The 15,891-nt window shown below is 40.2% G+C and overlaps 1 protein-coding gene across 1 annotated transcript; it reads right to left on the reverse strand.

The window, feature by feature from the left end:
• Nucleotides 1–337: 337 nt before the first annotated feature.
• On the reverse strand, nucleotides 338–13,769 carry LOC115196789 (calretinin). Its single transcript, XM_029757699.1, has 11 exons — nucleotides 13,584–13,769; nucleotides 10,028–10,104; nucleotides 8,842–8,931; nucleotides 8,483–8,563; nucleotides 7,314–7,370; nucleotides 6,630–6,707; nucleotides 3,986–4,041; nucleotides 3,837–3,876; nucleotides 3,590–3,643; nucleotides 1,103–1,174; nucleotides 338–973 (listed from the first exon to the last, which is right to left on the reverse strand). The coding sequence occupies exons 1-11, from the start codon at nucleotides 13,675–13,677 to the stop codon at nucleotides 857–859; spliced, it is 816 nt and encodes a 271-aa protein (XP_029613559.1). The 5' UTR covers nucleotides 13,678–13,769; the 3' UTR covers nucleotides 338–856.
• Between the last annotated feature and the right edge of the window lie 2,122 nt (nucleotides 13,770–15,891).

Here is a 15,891-nt window from a genome sequence, read left to right on the forward strand (position 1 = left end):
ATATGTCCTACTTCAGAAATACCCATACAGGGAATTTAGGACTTGATGGAGGTATTCTCTTATAATGACAAAAATGTTTGAGTGTTTCTGTGTGTGGTCGCAGTACCGTTCAATGTTATCTGGTTTGACAGTAGGGCTCTCCTTATTTTCTACCCACTCTCCACCCACTTCATCTTTATAAATACTAATTGATACTAACATAAAACAGAGGGCATCTCAAAGTATTTTTCCAAGACACTTTTTTCAAAGCAGCGTGTCAATATTCAATTGAATGGATTATAAATTCTAAGCACAAGGAGGGGTAGCGAGCGAGGTGAACACAATGTGAAAGTCAAAATGAGAAAATCTTAATCGTAAGATATCTTTAATTAATGCTTTCGATAATATCCTCATTATAACAGTATCAGCCAGAAAACCCAACATCAAAAAAATCTAAATGGAACAGGATAATAATTTAACGATGAAACACCAGATCAAACAGAGAAAAAAGAGAGGAGAAAAGTCAAACCAAGCATTCAGAATAAATAATCGTATTATAATCATTTTCATTCCTCTCCTGTTCACATTGCAATCATAATTATCAGAAGTACCTTTATTATCTTTATTCATTTTGTTAAATGTAGAATTTGAGGGGCAACGTAAGAGCTGGGTCAGTCTGCAGGGACGAGTGGGGACAGGGGTCATGAGGGAGAGCTGGTTTGTGCTTCTCAGTTGCACATTCATTCAAAACTCATGAAGGGAGTGACCGGCACATGCACCAGGTTACAGTCGTCAAGCAGCTGGAGGTGGGTGTGATCTGGGGATGGGCAGATAGGGTCATGAAGGTCAAAAAACAGACAGCGATGGTTGTCAGGGTTCACAGCATGGGCTCCCTGCAGAGCACAATCTCCAGCTCGGAGCGGTACAACTTCCCCCCGTCCGACAGGGCCATGATGCTCTTCTTGTAGTCAATCAGGTTTTTGGTGTCCACCTCCTGAGAGAAGATTAGAGAAGACAAGACACCATTAACTATACAGGTGCTTCTGTAATGACACATTATAATGATAAATTCAGCGTTATGTGGGAATAAGAGCTAAGCTTCAAACCTTCCATATTATCTCACCTTTTTGTTCTTTTCATAGAGGTCACGCAACAGAGCATCGAGCTCCTGCTCATCAATGTAGCCGTTTCCATCCTGGAAGAAAGAGGGGTAAAATGTATCATATACCTGCATTAGAAATGTTCTCAATTCCATACTTTCAATGGAAGTTTAAAAACGTACATTTCACTTATGAATAAAAAATATGTACTGTATATGGCTGCTTTAGAGCGAAAGCTTTAAATGTATAAGGAGACATTGTAGAGGGGAAGGGCCATGGTACTGAAGTTACAGTGGTGGGGTGTTTCTTTGAGAAGGCAGGGAAACAGACTGTCTTGGTTGCGTGCTGTCAAACATTTTGTATTTTTCAAAGCTATGCACATTTTAATTTTGGCACTGTGAGCAATGTTAGTGTTCAGTTGACCTGCTCTTTCCATTATTTTTACCCATAATTCCATAGCAGTGACAGCAGCTGCCAGTGATTCAGCTGCAGGGTGGAGGTTGAAACAAACGCTGAAATAATTATGCACGTAAATGTTAGCATTTGACACACATCATGTGTACATGGACTGCGTTTCATTTATAATTGAGCGTCTGCCCCAGTCCTCTCAGCAAGCATCTAGTCCAGACATAGGCACGCAAAAAGCCCTTTGCTCTGCTGAAGCATTTAAATTTTACTCTCCATCATCACTTTCATTTCAGTCCACATTCCAAAACTTTCAGCATATTTTTTCAACTTAAGTCACAGGCTCTAACCTGTCACTCAGAGAGTCTGTGAGCTATTTGGAGCCCTGCTAATAGTTGTCTTGTGGATTGTTAGTGCACTATTGTGAAACTGTTGTACATGTAACCCTCAATAGAGAATAATGCATGCTCTTTTTGGAAAATGGAGCAACATACTTTAATTCAATAGAGAATAATGTATATGTAATGAAATATGTATCACAATACTGACATGTAGCCTACAAAGCAATGACGACAAGAAATTAGCTGAGATACAGTGCTGGTTTTGAATTTGGCCAATCAAATAGTCCATACATCACAATCAATTCTAGGCGTATCAACAACACGCAAGTGATACGAGTTAGCGTTTTACTTGTTTGAAGTCAGCTCCCTATCCACAACATGCCAAGCCAGATGTAATGCTATTATCCTAAGACATTACTACATTCCACAACAGCAGTTTGATCCTGAAATCTGGCATCACCTGTCCACAAATGATGGAATACATGTTCAACCGACACTCAAACAAGAACAGCAGGTGTACCAATCAAGCTTATTTACCTACCCGGATGAGCGGAAAGACCACTGCTTTGCAGAGAGTGAAATCAGTCATAACAACAACTCAGAGTCATCCACCAAACCTGATTGAAAGTTAAATACTGTACCTACAGCCAGTGGAGACCCACATTTTTTGCATTTTTTGTTTTCTTGAGTAAGGCAGCTCCAAAATGCAGATGTTTCAGCCTAGCTCAGTGCTTTCTGTGGTAGTGGAGTGGGCCAGCAGAAAAAATGAGTATTTGCGCCATGATTGGCTCAGTATTCTGTCACTCATGGGGACATTGCGCAATTGCCTAGCTTCAGTCCTTAAGTAATGGTAGACATCCAAAATGTCAGCCTTTTGGGTCCTACCATAGAGTTCTATTACAAGTGACCTCAAGGCTCAAGGTCATTGGCCACAGAACTTATGTCAAATCACATTCTATGTACAGTAGCTTTGATTGGATTGATCATGTCAACATCATACTTTCACAATCTTAGCTAGCAGTCATCATTGTGAATCAAGTCTACTGGCAAATCCTTTTTAATCCTTGTCATATGAAGAGAAATAATGCAGAGGAAATATAGATAAATTGTATTGGTGCTCATCGGCCATTGGACATAAACATTACACAACAAGTTGGAAATCAACAATGAGTTGTTTGGAAGGAATCGGTGACAGTGGCTAACCGCAAGCATTGCAACTGGGAAGTCAGACTGGGAAAATACGTTTTGAATGGTCATCCAACTTGGAATTGTAAATCTTTTTCTTTGATGACAAAATTTGCCAACGAAGGACCGCCGCACACAACAAGATGAGTCCAAAACATTTCTTACATGCTGCTGCATAAATGATGTAATATGCCAGGGAGATATGCAGCCATATCAGCAATGTTTTTTAAAAAGGCAGTAAACGAGGCTGAATGAACTGTTTCGCTGCCAGACAAGGCTCCGCTGATAGCCAGGTGTAGCGGTGGTAAGGATTCACTCCATGGTGCTGGAAAGAAAGCTCTGCTGTTGGGACAGCTCTATGTAGGCTCTAAACATTTGTGGGCACCGTTTGTCACTGTTATAGTGCAATTCATGTATTGTTTAGTGTTGTGTAGAGGCATTGCTGGCATGCTTCTACAAATATTTTTTTTTTTTGGGGGGGGGTTATCCCACCAAGATTTACATGCTAAAACCGCCACTGCCTACAGTATATAGCAAACTGTATCCTTTTACAATATCCAATCATATATCTAAATGTACCTTGTCGTAGAATGCAAAGATAGCATTGAACTGCTCGGAGGTCAGTTTGATACCCTGTAAAACACATTTAGAAATAAAAACATATTATAACAGAGCAGCATGATGTTACTGAATTAGATTGTGCAAAATTAATGATTGTGTTCTGAAATATCAAATGATCAAATTGCTGGTATTTTTTTCAGCCAAAATTACTGTGGAAAAAGGATTTGTTTGAAGGAACTATCAGCTCCTCTTGCACACTCCTCACCTGGAACTTCAGTAAGAAATTTTCCTTAACTGGGAGAAGCCTTAAAAGAGAAAAACAGAGAATCATTTCCATGAAACACTTGTTAGGAGTGTCGGATGCTGAAGGCACACATGAAATAGAAACATTTCTTCTCAGTTGCTGACAGTCACCTCGCCATTTCTGACAGGCCCAGCTTCCCATCTCCGTTTAGATCAAACATCTTGAGCTACAGAGAGAGAGAGCGAGAGAAAGAGAGAGAGAGAGAAAGACAGGGAGGGAGGGAGAGATAGAGACATTAAAGCAAGGGGCCCTTCACCGGTTGTGATAACAACATGTATTATTTTTTTTAGAATGCTACTCTGTTGTCAATCCGTTGTACATAGAAGTTGCTACTCAACACTAAGACTAAACAATACAGATTGGTTTTCTCCCAAGAGTAATTCAGGTCAAGCTTTAGGCCTTGAGGTTCAAACAGATGCTTGAACATCTGCTGTTGGAACACACAACGCGTAGGACATCGTGAGTCCCACTCCCAACCACATGGCAGCCACCAGCATGATGGGACAAGGGATACATAGCTCACTTGTTCACATATAAAGTATATTATACAATACCTACAGACAATGACTACAGATGTAGGATTTTCATTTGATCACTCTTTTGTTGCTGACAATTTTCCTGCACCGCAGGAAATGCAGATGAGAATCGTGATTTACATAAAGTCACTGAAAACCTGTACTAACACATGGATATATATTAACAGTTTTCCACCTTTCATTTGGCCTCATTTTGACCAGCTAATATCCTAACCACCAATCAAGCAAAATTATGGACTAAATGTTCAAATCCTGTAACTGCAGGAAGGCCAGCATCCCGGAGTCGCCTCTTCACTGTTGACATTGAGACTGGTGTTTTGCGGGTACTATTTATTGAAGCTGCCAGTTGAGGACTAGTGAGCCATCTGTTTCTCAAACTAGACACTCTAATGTACTTGTCCTCTTGCTCAGTTGTGCACCAGGGCCTTCCACTCCTCTTTCTATTCTGGTTAGAGCCAGTTTGCTCTGTTCTGTGAAGGGAATAGTACACAGTGTTGTACAAGCTCTTCAGTTTCTTGGCAATTTCTCACATGGAATAGCCTTCATTTCTCAGAACAAGAATAGACTGACAAGTTTCAGAAGAAAGTTCTTTGTTCTGGTCATTTTGAGCCTGTAATCGAGCCCAAAAATGCTGATGCTCCAGATACTCAACTAGTCTAAAAAAGGCCAGTTTTATTGCTTCTTTAACCAAAACAATAGTTTTCATCTGTGCTAACATAATTGCAAAAGGGTTTTCTAATGATCAATTAGCCTTTTAAAATGATAAACATGGATTAGCTAACACAACGTGCCATTGGAACACAGGAGTGATGGTTGCTGATAATGGGCCTCTGTACGCCTATGTAGATATTCCATAACAAATCAGCCGTTTCCAGCTACAATAGTCATTTACAACATGAACACGTCTACACTGTATTTCTGATCAATTTGATGTTATTTAATGGACATTTTTTTTAAATTTTCTTTCAAAAACAAGGACATATCTAAGTGACCCCCAAACTTTTGAACGGTAGTGTACATGCGAGGATGTGGTCCATGTGGATCAATATACTCTAAAAGGCCAGCCACAGAAGTGTAGTTATTCCCCTCACAGTTTTGACTTTCACCTTGTGATTCTATATTAGTTATATTAAATCGTTTTTCAACATACTTTGGTGCAGGATGTGTTGGTGTTGGTTATTTCTCAGATAAGTCTGTGAGGAAGGCCGGTGGAGGTAGTTTGGGGGTGGAGGTTCAGGGACTGGGGAGATGCAGATCATTTCTTGCCCAGGCTGAAGAAGTCTATATCGGTCTGCTAATACAGGACTAGTAATTGCCCAGTGCACTACTTTTGTGAAAGAAAATGGAACTACATTTATTTGACTGTTTACCAGCATTTGTAACTTGAGTCTGATAATTATCTGTACAAAACAGGTAATCTGATAATACTTGTGAAATATAAAAATACTTGCTTGATATGTTTTCCAGTTTCTTGAAATACTTTGCTAATGCAACTTATTTCTGTGTGAAAACTGAAATGGTGTTTTCATTCCTTTTCAGTGAGTAAGGAATAGAACCCACAACCGCAGCATTGCAAGCGCCATGCCCTGCTAACTGAGCCACATCATCACAACCCACTTGATGTCTCAATGTACTCAATTCCTGTATTGTGGATTGTTTTTCTTCAGTCTACAGGTACAAACCTAGATGACCAGCCTATGTACAATACAGTAATGTACATTTACATTAAGTGGTTTGTAAGGATGGTAAATTAATACTGCACAAAAAGTGGTTGTTTTCCATGTTATTTCATCAACAAAAATATTTAATTTGATGTGAATGTGTATCTTGTGTATCTTTGCCCATAACTTTGTACCTTTTGATGTAAATGTTTTATTATTTCTGGATTCCATTATAATGAATATATATTATTTCTGGATTCCATTAGAATGATGATCACAGAGAAAGGGACAGGGCAACAACTATTACAATTCCAACTATTGAATCCTGTAAGATACTGTTCTTAATTATACAACTACCTTTTTTTGCCAAAGCAGAGATGCTGAAAATGTTTTGTGCCTGTGCTACAGCCATCAATTAATATATATACTTTTACATTTTTATTGTATTTCCTTTTTTCAGATTTTTCAGGGTGTGCAGCAACCCTTCTTCCCGCGTCTATGGATGAAGGGTTTGGGAACGATACGGGAAGTGATTAATTTAGACTGAAAAGACTCACTATTGTCTGTGTGTACTCGTGAAGCTTCTGGTCATCGTAGTGTCTGTTGGCTTTCTTCAGCAGGTCTGAGAGGAATCCCTGTGGAGTTGAGAAAGGTGAGTAAACTATAATCCCCTAATAGGTCAACGAAATCCTATGATCTTAGAGAGTCTGGCTCGTCTATACTTTAGCGCTGAGGCCCCAGTTATTGGTTTTCGTCAGTCATATAAGTATTGGCTTACGCAGAGTTGGAAGTGTCACATATATTCTCACATCCTTCATTGACAGAAAGGACCATTCTATCTATCACTACCAGCCCGTGTTACAGTAAAACCTGCAGTTCCCTGCAGAAAAGACAGCAGAAAACACTTTAGAAATGAACCAGTGTCAGACAACCGCATAAAGGATGGTATTACAAGTCAGGATTTGTATAGTGTCCTTGTCTGACAGCCGTTGAGACGAGAGAAATTTGCATCGTCCCCATTTGCCTCACTGTATCAACACAACAACTATACCGGCAAGTTTTTGGGTGTTGGCTTCTAAACCTTCATTTACATTGTAAAGTATAATAATGCATCTCCTTGCCATCTTATATTGAATGACAAGAAGAGTTAGGAGACATTGGTTGGAGCTCTAGCATAGTTTGTACAAAATACATACTGTAAACATGTCTTACATTGATGGTTAACAAGTGAGGAACCATACCTTCAGTTCATTAGCTTCAATGTACCCACTGCGATCTGTATCGTATCGTCGCCAAGCCTATATATGCAAACACAACATCACACACATTAGAAATTAAAAAATAGACATACAGCCAATCACTTGCTCCCACAGTAGTACCAATCACTTTATAAATGAGCCATCTCATTCCTGCACTCACACTCAAACACCCCCATATCCAATGTCCTTTAACACCAAAGCAATCAAACTGGATTATATTAATGGGATTGCATGTGACATTCATGAATTACTCTCTGGAGGGACAGAGATCACTTTCAAAAGGAGAGGAAAAGCACAAAAAAATAATATCCAATTTATGTGGCTGGTAATTGTTAGTTTTTTCTTCCCGTAATCACACTAGGGTTTTCATTATACTTTCCAGATTTCTAAATCCTATCTCCCACACATTGTGAGAGGGGAAGGAGAGAGAAATGCATTTTAATTAATGTTTTAATCTAGCAGCTGTCCCTGTTTCCAGAAAGGGCTCTTATCAAAGATAGATGCCCTCCCTCTCCAGGTCTGTTGAGAATTACAGCCGCACATCTATAATATATGATTCTGAAAATAGAAGTTTGTACTTCCTCATTCAATCCCTTTAAAAGTCTTCGCTACCACACCGGGTGATTAAAAAGCCTCATTTTCTCTTTCTCATGTAATTCTTCCTGCTCTTGACATAATAGGAGTGCAGTGGGTGACTGGATGGTCCCTCCTGGTATCACTGATAATCAAACTCTCTCCATTTACACTGTATGAGAACTAATCTGACAGAGCTGTCAAGTGTCTCTGAAATGTAATCTCCTTTACCAATGATTGATTGTGGCTTTTCTCTTGGCAGAGGACACATACATGACAGAGAAAAATAACCTGTGAGTAGAATACATTTTGTTCAGAGACTTTTCTCTCAAATGATGTATTACTTGCAGTGCAATTCCCTAATATGATTTGGGTATGATTTGGGATAGGCAAAGATTCCAAAATGTGGATTGTTGTGTGTTTTAATTGCTTTGTCTAATTGTTTTTTTTTATTCTACCTTATTACAGTATCTCTGTATTTCCAATCCCGCCAACACACATTATAAACAGCCTGTATGAGTCTTCACATTCTTACTCAAACCAAATTAATACTCAAACCATCTATTTTCACCACTTACCGCCATGAACTCAGAACTGGATCCAACAAACTCTCTGAAGCAAAGCAGGAAGTTCTCCTCCGTGGGCAAAATCTGAGCCAGCTGGAGAAGTATAGAGAGAAATTAATTAGGGGGGAAAAAAAATAACCTGTGTTTGATTGTGTGAAAAATACTGTTTAATAATAGAATCTTCTCTTCGATGAAGATTACTCGAATGAAGCATAGATCATCGAGTCAATCAACAGTTTCAGAACACATCTACTATAATAGTGTCTGATTATTTCTGCATTGATATGCAAACTGTCTGAGATCATTGGTAATAATTCTCACTAGCATAATCAAATCCTCATTGATCTGAAAATGAAAAAATGTCAGCTCACCTCTGACATCTCAATTCTCCCATCTGCGTTCTTGTCAAACTTCTGCATGAACTCCTTCATCTTCTCTCTGAAAGTGGAGTTTGATGGGTCCTGTAACACATGCACAAATACACGCAAATACATGTTTGTCATGACACAAACATCAGTAAAGATCTGTTGTTATTTTGTTATGCAAACCGTCCTCTTGTGTTATAGGACTGTGGTCACACACATTGTTGTGACAGAGCTAGTTTTAGATGTTAGTGGTTGCTACACTGGGCAGACAGAGAGATTGTTTCTCTAAAACAGACAAGCGTCTTCTCCCCAGCTAAAGGGCTCATCATCTTCTAGTCACAGAGTTTATGCAGCTACAGGGAGATTATATGTAACATGATTACTGATGCTCTCTGATTCCTGTGTTCTACACACACGAGATGTGGTGACACAAAGATTATTGCACCGACTCCTCCCAAGAAAGAGGATATCTTCCATCTGTGGGAGAACTCTCTGGAGAAATGTGTTGTTCTGATGTTGCTTAAATAATTAATTAGCTCCTGATTGGACAAATCAGTGGCATTTTAATTACTGCCAGTCCTAGACAGACTGGACAGCTTAGAGACATGAGTTCATATCTATAGGGCTTGTTCCGGAACTCAATGAACCACCTACCAGAATAGGCCACAACCTTGATTAGTGAGAAGATGCCAACATATGACTGTTGGATTAAAGAACAAACAAAATACTACCTTTACTATTGTCAGTCAAACTTGGAAAGTTGGTGGTAGAATTACTTTGTACCTTTGTACCTTAAAGGAAACTCACGTTACACCAATTACTATGTCCAATATGTGTTTGCATGAGGTTGTACTCCTTTGGTTTCACCTAATAAAACCCAAAACATATTTACTGTTGTATTTAATGACCAGAGCCATGACACTTTCATTGAAAGTGGCCAGTCAATCCAGCATTACAGTATATCTGCTGTAGCATACATTCTTATACCCAAATGGAAATAATGTTATAAAATGGTATTGGATTCAGTACTGTGAAAAATTCCACATAGACCCATCAGAGACAGAATAGGCCTGCGACGTACACGTAATGTATGTGGGCAGTAGTTATGTAAACATAGATAATGTATAAACATTGCTATGACATGTTTGATTGAATTGAGCCCTTAGCCAAGGCCCAGGGATCATTCCCTTACCACTCCGGCCCCTCTCCGTGCAATCTCCAACTCCCTGAAGAAGTTCTCCAGTTCCTTGCCCTCAATGTAGCCATTGCCTGCAGCAGAGGAAACAGAGATTTGACAAATCAGCCCAAGACTATCTATCATACAGGCAGTGACTGTGAAGCATCAAAGATCCCCATGCAATGCATAGAAGTACCACTGTGAATGTGTGACTCTTGAGAAGTGAGATTGTACAAATTTGACAGCAAATTAGGCCAATGCTTCCCTGTTTTACAGTAATATTCCAGAACTAAGTTTGTCTGGCTTGCTTGCTGGCTGATTGGATGGCTGGCTCAATGACTGACATAATAACTAACTAATTTGTTGTCCAGATGGTTAGCATGCTGCGAGGCTGGCTCTGGCTGACGTGATTTGTGAGATAGCTTGCACTCAAACGTTGGAACCTGCTTAATTAAATCCCTTGAAGGGGTCTCCCAGTCTTGAAATGCACTGCTACTCTCTCTTTCTCTCTCTCTCCCTCTAATTGAGGCCCCCAAGGCCTTTTAAGTCCAGTTATTTAAAAAGACAATGGGTACATTTCTGCCTGGCATGACAGTGTAAGAAATCGATGCAGGAATCCCAACTTCAAATAAATGTGCCTAGTTGCACCCTTGCCAGGATTATTTGGACGTCTACAAATAATGGTGAAGGAAACGCTAGAGCTTTAATCTTAATGTTGCTAAATCGAGGGAGACTAGTGAGATGATTATTATGGTGACTTTTGACAAATACCAACAAGCCTTTCCATCAGCTTCACGATTGAAATGTCTTTCAGTTGCCTATGTATTCATTTGCCTGTGGATCCTAGTCACATTTGCACGGACCTGAGTACCGAAAGTCTCTGGGGAAGCACTCAGTTTGATATTTACCAGACGAACAAGTACATATCATTATGAGCAAAGCACATTTGCGTTTGATTCCACAGAAAACATAACTTGCTCTATATAGAGCGGATGTAATTCTAGCAAAATCATCATGATGCAATTTTATTTTATTATCTCTTTATTTTATTGACATATAGGTTTGTATAATAGCTTTACATATGATTTAGTTTATCATTACATGTTAGTATGACCAATATGATCCAGTGGTTTTATATGCTCGTTGTCTATGAACTTTGTATGAACTTTGTATACGTGTTAATAAATCCAAAACAAGCTGGAGGTGTGCATGTATACTGCAGAGTATGCTGTGTATGATGATATGACATATACACTAGCCCACAGTAGCCTATGTACTGGAGTCTCCAATTCTTTTTCAATTATCTACTCATTTACTTTTTTTCTATTTCATTGGAGAATTGCAAATAACAAATGAATCCTGCTTGTTATCGAAACACTTGTGGCAATAGAATGTGGCCTACTGTGTTAGTTTATGTCCCATTTGCGGTCACAGACAATAGCCATCTCCAACATTATCTGATATAAGCTACCTATTTATTATTAAATGTAAAGGTATCCCTCAGAAGGCGACAACTTAAGAGTAGCATACTGTCAGCATACTGTCATGCAATCAGAATGCATTATGTGACTTGTTTTAGGCACATTTGACCTCTATGGCTTATCATCTCATTTTGATCTTGAGTTAGCCTATACCATCAGCCATTTTGAGTTAGCCTATACCATCAGCCATTTTGAGTCGTTTTTGACACATAATTATATTCTAGGCTTATGTGAATAACAAATCCTGATAAACATTGGCAATCATTATGGTGTTATTTATCTCATACCCCCAAAAATGTATGAACTGTTAAAACAAATACCAGCTGATTGATAACCTATTCCCCACAAGACAGGGAAAAGGTACAATACTAGAAAACATTATCAAGGGACAACAACATGATCATGCCAAGTCTTTCAATGCATTATAACTGCATCATAAATTATGCATTACTGAAATGTCAATATCAGACAGACATTAGTCAGGTATCTCTCCGTGTGTTCTCTATAGCAAAATGTTCATCAACATCGTTGGTTCGTCTAATCCTTTCAGCACCATGGTCAGCGGCAAAATTGGTAGGTCAATCCCATGATCTGATGCTCTGGCCTAGCCTATTTGCACAAGAGCAGCAATTCCCTGTGAACCATGTTCACATCCCTATGTCATGTTGTTTTTGCAGAAAATGCTTAATCCATAGAGACAGCGCAGTATAGGCCCTATTGGGTGGACCAACAGCACCAATCTCTGTTTGTGCTCAGAGAACTCAACACCCAGAGGGAACTAGTACTGTAATCCGAGAGACTCCTCGCGCCTAGATTATTATCATTCCGCTTCAACAAATGGCCGGGACGGAATGTGCAGTAACACTACCAATAGGGGAAACCAATTATGCCTAGAGGATGCCCAAGGACAATGCGCGTGGAGGGGCGTAGGCTCGTTCGCTCGAATTGAGCCGAGAACTCGTCATTTTATAGCATGTAATAGGCTACTGAAAGTAGATAGTTGTCTGTCTCTGAGTTGGGGTTTCATCTGTATAGTGAATTACATTCATATAATACTGGAATTCGATTGACAAACTCCCTCCTTACATTTTAGACGCACATTTTTAAAGCAGGATTCCAACCATCAGTTATGATGCCTATGGGAACTCTTGAGTCTGTCCTGACATCATCCAGATGTGTTTCTTTTGTTTAATCGTGCTTTATAAAACAATACAGCGGAATAATATTATTACAATATTTAAGTATTCAGTCAAGTTAGTGAAGCCTCATTTTTTGATAGGCCAATACAAAAATGACACTTATTGTGTGGTAAGGCTACATATACGTTTTCTATGGAAGACAGTGTGCCACACGGCCATCCCTCCTTTAGCTCACCGTGCACTGAGGTATAACCTAGACTTCTGATGCCTTTTGATCGGTAGACTAATCTACGTTGTAATACTGATGTATTAGTTGTATCTGAATGGGTTCTTCTAGTAACTGAATAAAAGTCATGCATCTATTCAACCAACCTTTTTAAATCAAACATTAAATGGATCAATGAATACACAGGTAGTCTATTCCAACCTTTCTAAAGATACAATATTTAGTGCCCACAATTAATTACATTTTAAAAAATGTCTTTTTTTATCATTAGATCGAACAGAAACCTCAACAGTAACACCAGGAGTTATCCAGTTGCTTTTCTAACTGTCAAGAAAGTAAATGCACTAGAATACTTATCCAGCATTTTTGATCAAACACTTATTGTCTTGTCCAATCAAAATTCCAAGCATCCAGCAGTTTATAGCCCAAGCTTTTTCCATCATGACCAAAAGTGAATTTCAGTTATGATACACAACACTTTTTAGACAAAGCTATCGCAATATCCAAGCGGCATCTTTGAAAAAAAAAAAAAACGAAAAGTATTGAAGGTACGCCTATGATATGTTTAACTTGTAAACTAAAATCTGTGATAGAGTATACGTAACCTAGTCTATTCGACATGTTAGCTTACATTTGTGTCTGCATTTGAAACAATGACTCGTTCAAAAAAGTGCTGCGTAAAATTCAAGGTAACATTTTGGATAACTTTGTGCTCCGATACTAACCGTCCGTATCGAAATGGTTCCAGATGTCGATGAACTGGGTGGCGCTCAATTCCGCCAGATGAAGGTGAGGAGGCTGCTGTGGTTTGTTTGCCATGTTCTCAACGACTTTTCCTCTTGTGCGCTAGAATATCCCCTGCGAACTTTTTATCTGTAGGACCACAATCCACACTGTAACCCCCCTGCGTGTTGCCAGAGCTTTTAAACCAAAGCAGAGACTGCAGTTCCCATGTAGCCACGCAGGTGGCGCAGTGACACCAAGTTCAACGCCCTCACACCTCCATTCGTCTGCGTTCGCCTGCTGATGCGAGGAATCGCGCAAGGCACAGGGACTCACTGTTCCATGCGGAGAGGGACGTTCAATAGTCGGAATGCATCCGAAGAACTTCAATGGACTGAACCGTCTGTTGCTGTTCAGGTTTGAGCTCTGCCATCAAGAACCAGATTTCTAGACTATGTGCCTTGAATGATGTAAATCACAATGAGATGCGCAGGAATTGTCTAGCTCCATGAGCAAAAAACTGCGGTGTCATTTCCTTCCTTTATTTCCACTGTCAATTTGCATTCATGTAGAAGATGGGGATGGATTGGCATTGGATAGAGTGTTAATCCTTACTGTGTTTAAGTGTGTTCAATGGACTACATGGACACCTCTTAAATGTGTTTACAATCACAGTAAGAGACACTGGTCTCCAAGGAACTTCCCAAAGGCTTGGGTTAATTATCCTTTGGCGTTCATGCATTGAGACTAGCTCAGTAAGGAGAACAAGAGCCCAGGGAGGAGTCGTGCCTGTGCCCTGGGACTGAGGACGCACAGCAGTAATTACTGTAGTCCTGCTGCTGCACAGCCACTGCACTGCATGGAGCTGCTGCATGCACAACCCACTCAGCTTTAATTAATGCCAATTACTCGGGCTTCAGTGAAATGATTCAACCAACGCCAGATTCATTAGAAATCCACACTCTATTCACATTTTATACAGCCCTAGAGGAATCTGTGATTAGGCTGCATTCTTTGAGGACCAGAACATCCAACCAACATTACAATTATGAAAAGGAATTTTCCATGCAACTTATAACATACACTACATGACCAAAAGTATGTGGACACCTGGTCGTCAAACATCTCATTCCAAAATGATGGGCAGTAATATGGAGTTGGCCCCATCTTTGCTGCGATAACAGCCTCCACTCTTCTGGGAAGGCTTTCCACTAGATGTTGGAACATTGCTGCAGGGACTTGCTTCCATTCAGCCACAAGGGCATTAGTGAGGTTGGGCACTGAAGTTGGACAATTAGGCCTGGCTCGCAGTTGACTTTCCAATTAATTCCAAAGGTGTTAGATGGGGTTGAGGTTAGGGCTCTGTGCAGGCCAGTCAAGTTTTTCCACACCAATCTCAACAAACCATTTCTGTATGGAGCTCGCGTTGTGCACGGGGGCATTGTCATGCTGAAACAGGAAAGGGCCTTCCCCAAACTGTTGCCACAAAGTTGGAAGCACAGAATCATCCAGAATGTCGCTGTATGCTGTAGCGTTAAGATTTCCCTTCACTGGAACTAAGAGGCCTAGTCCGAACAAAGAAAAACAGCCCCACACCATTATTCCTTCTTCACTAAACTTTACAGTTGGCACTATGCATTGGGGCAGGTACTGTAGTGTTCTCCTGGCATCCGCCAACTCACATTTATCCGTCGGGCAGCCAGATGGTGAAGCGTGATTCATCACTCCAGAGACCGTGTTTCCACTGCTCCAGAATCCAACAGCGGCGAGCTTTACACCACTCCAGCCGACACTTGGCATTGCGCATGGTGATCTTAGGCTTTTGTGCGGCTGCTCGACCATGGAAACCCATTTCATGAAGCTCCCGATTAACAATTTGTGTGCTGACGTTGATCCAGAGGCAGTTTGGAACTCGGTAGTTAGTGTTGCAAACGAGGACAGACGATTTTTATGCACTATGTGCTTCAACACTCGGCGGTCACATTCTGTGAGCTTGAGTGGCCTACCACTTCACGGCTGAGCCGTTGTTGCTCCTAGACGTTTCCACTTCACAATAACATCACTTACAGTTGACGGGGGAAGCTCTGACGAACTGACTCGTTAAAAAGGGGGCATCCTATGATGGTGCCATGTTGAAAGTCACTGAGCTTTTCAGTAAGGCCATTCTATTGCCAGTGTTTGTCTATGGAGATTGCATGGCTGTGTGCTCGATTTTATACACTTGTCAGCAACGGGTGTGGCTGAAACTCATTTGAAGGGGTGTCCACATACTTTTGTACATATAATGTACTTGTTTTGTTTGGACATGTC

The sequence above is a fragment of the Salmo trutta genome, chromosome 7 (genome assembly GCF_901001165.1).
Source record: "Salmo trutta chromosome 7, fSalTru1.1, whole genome shotgun sequence".
Classification (NCBI taxonomy): domain Eukaryota; kingdom Metazoa; phylum Chordata; class Actinopteri; order Salmoniformes; family Salmonidae; genus Salmo; species Salmo trutta.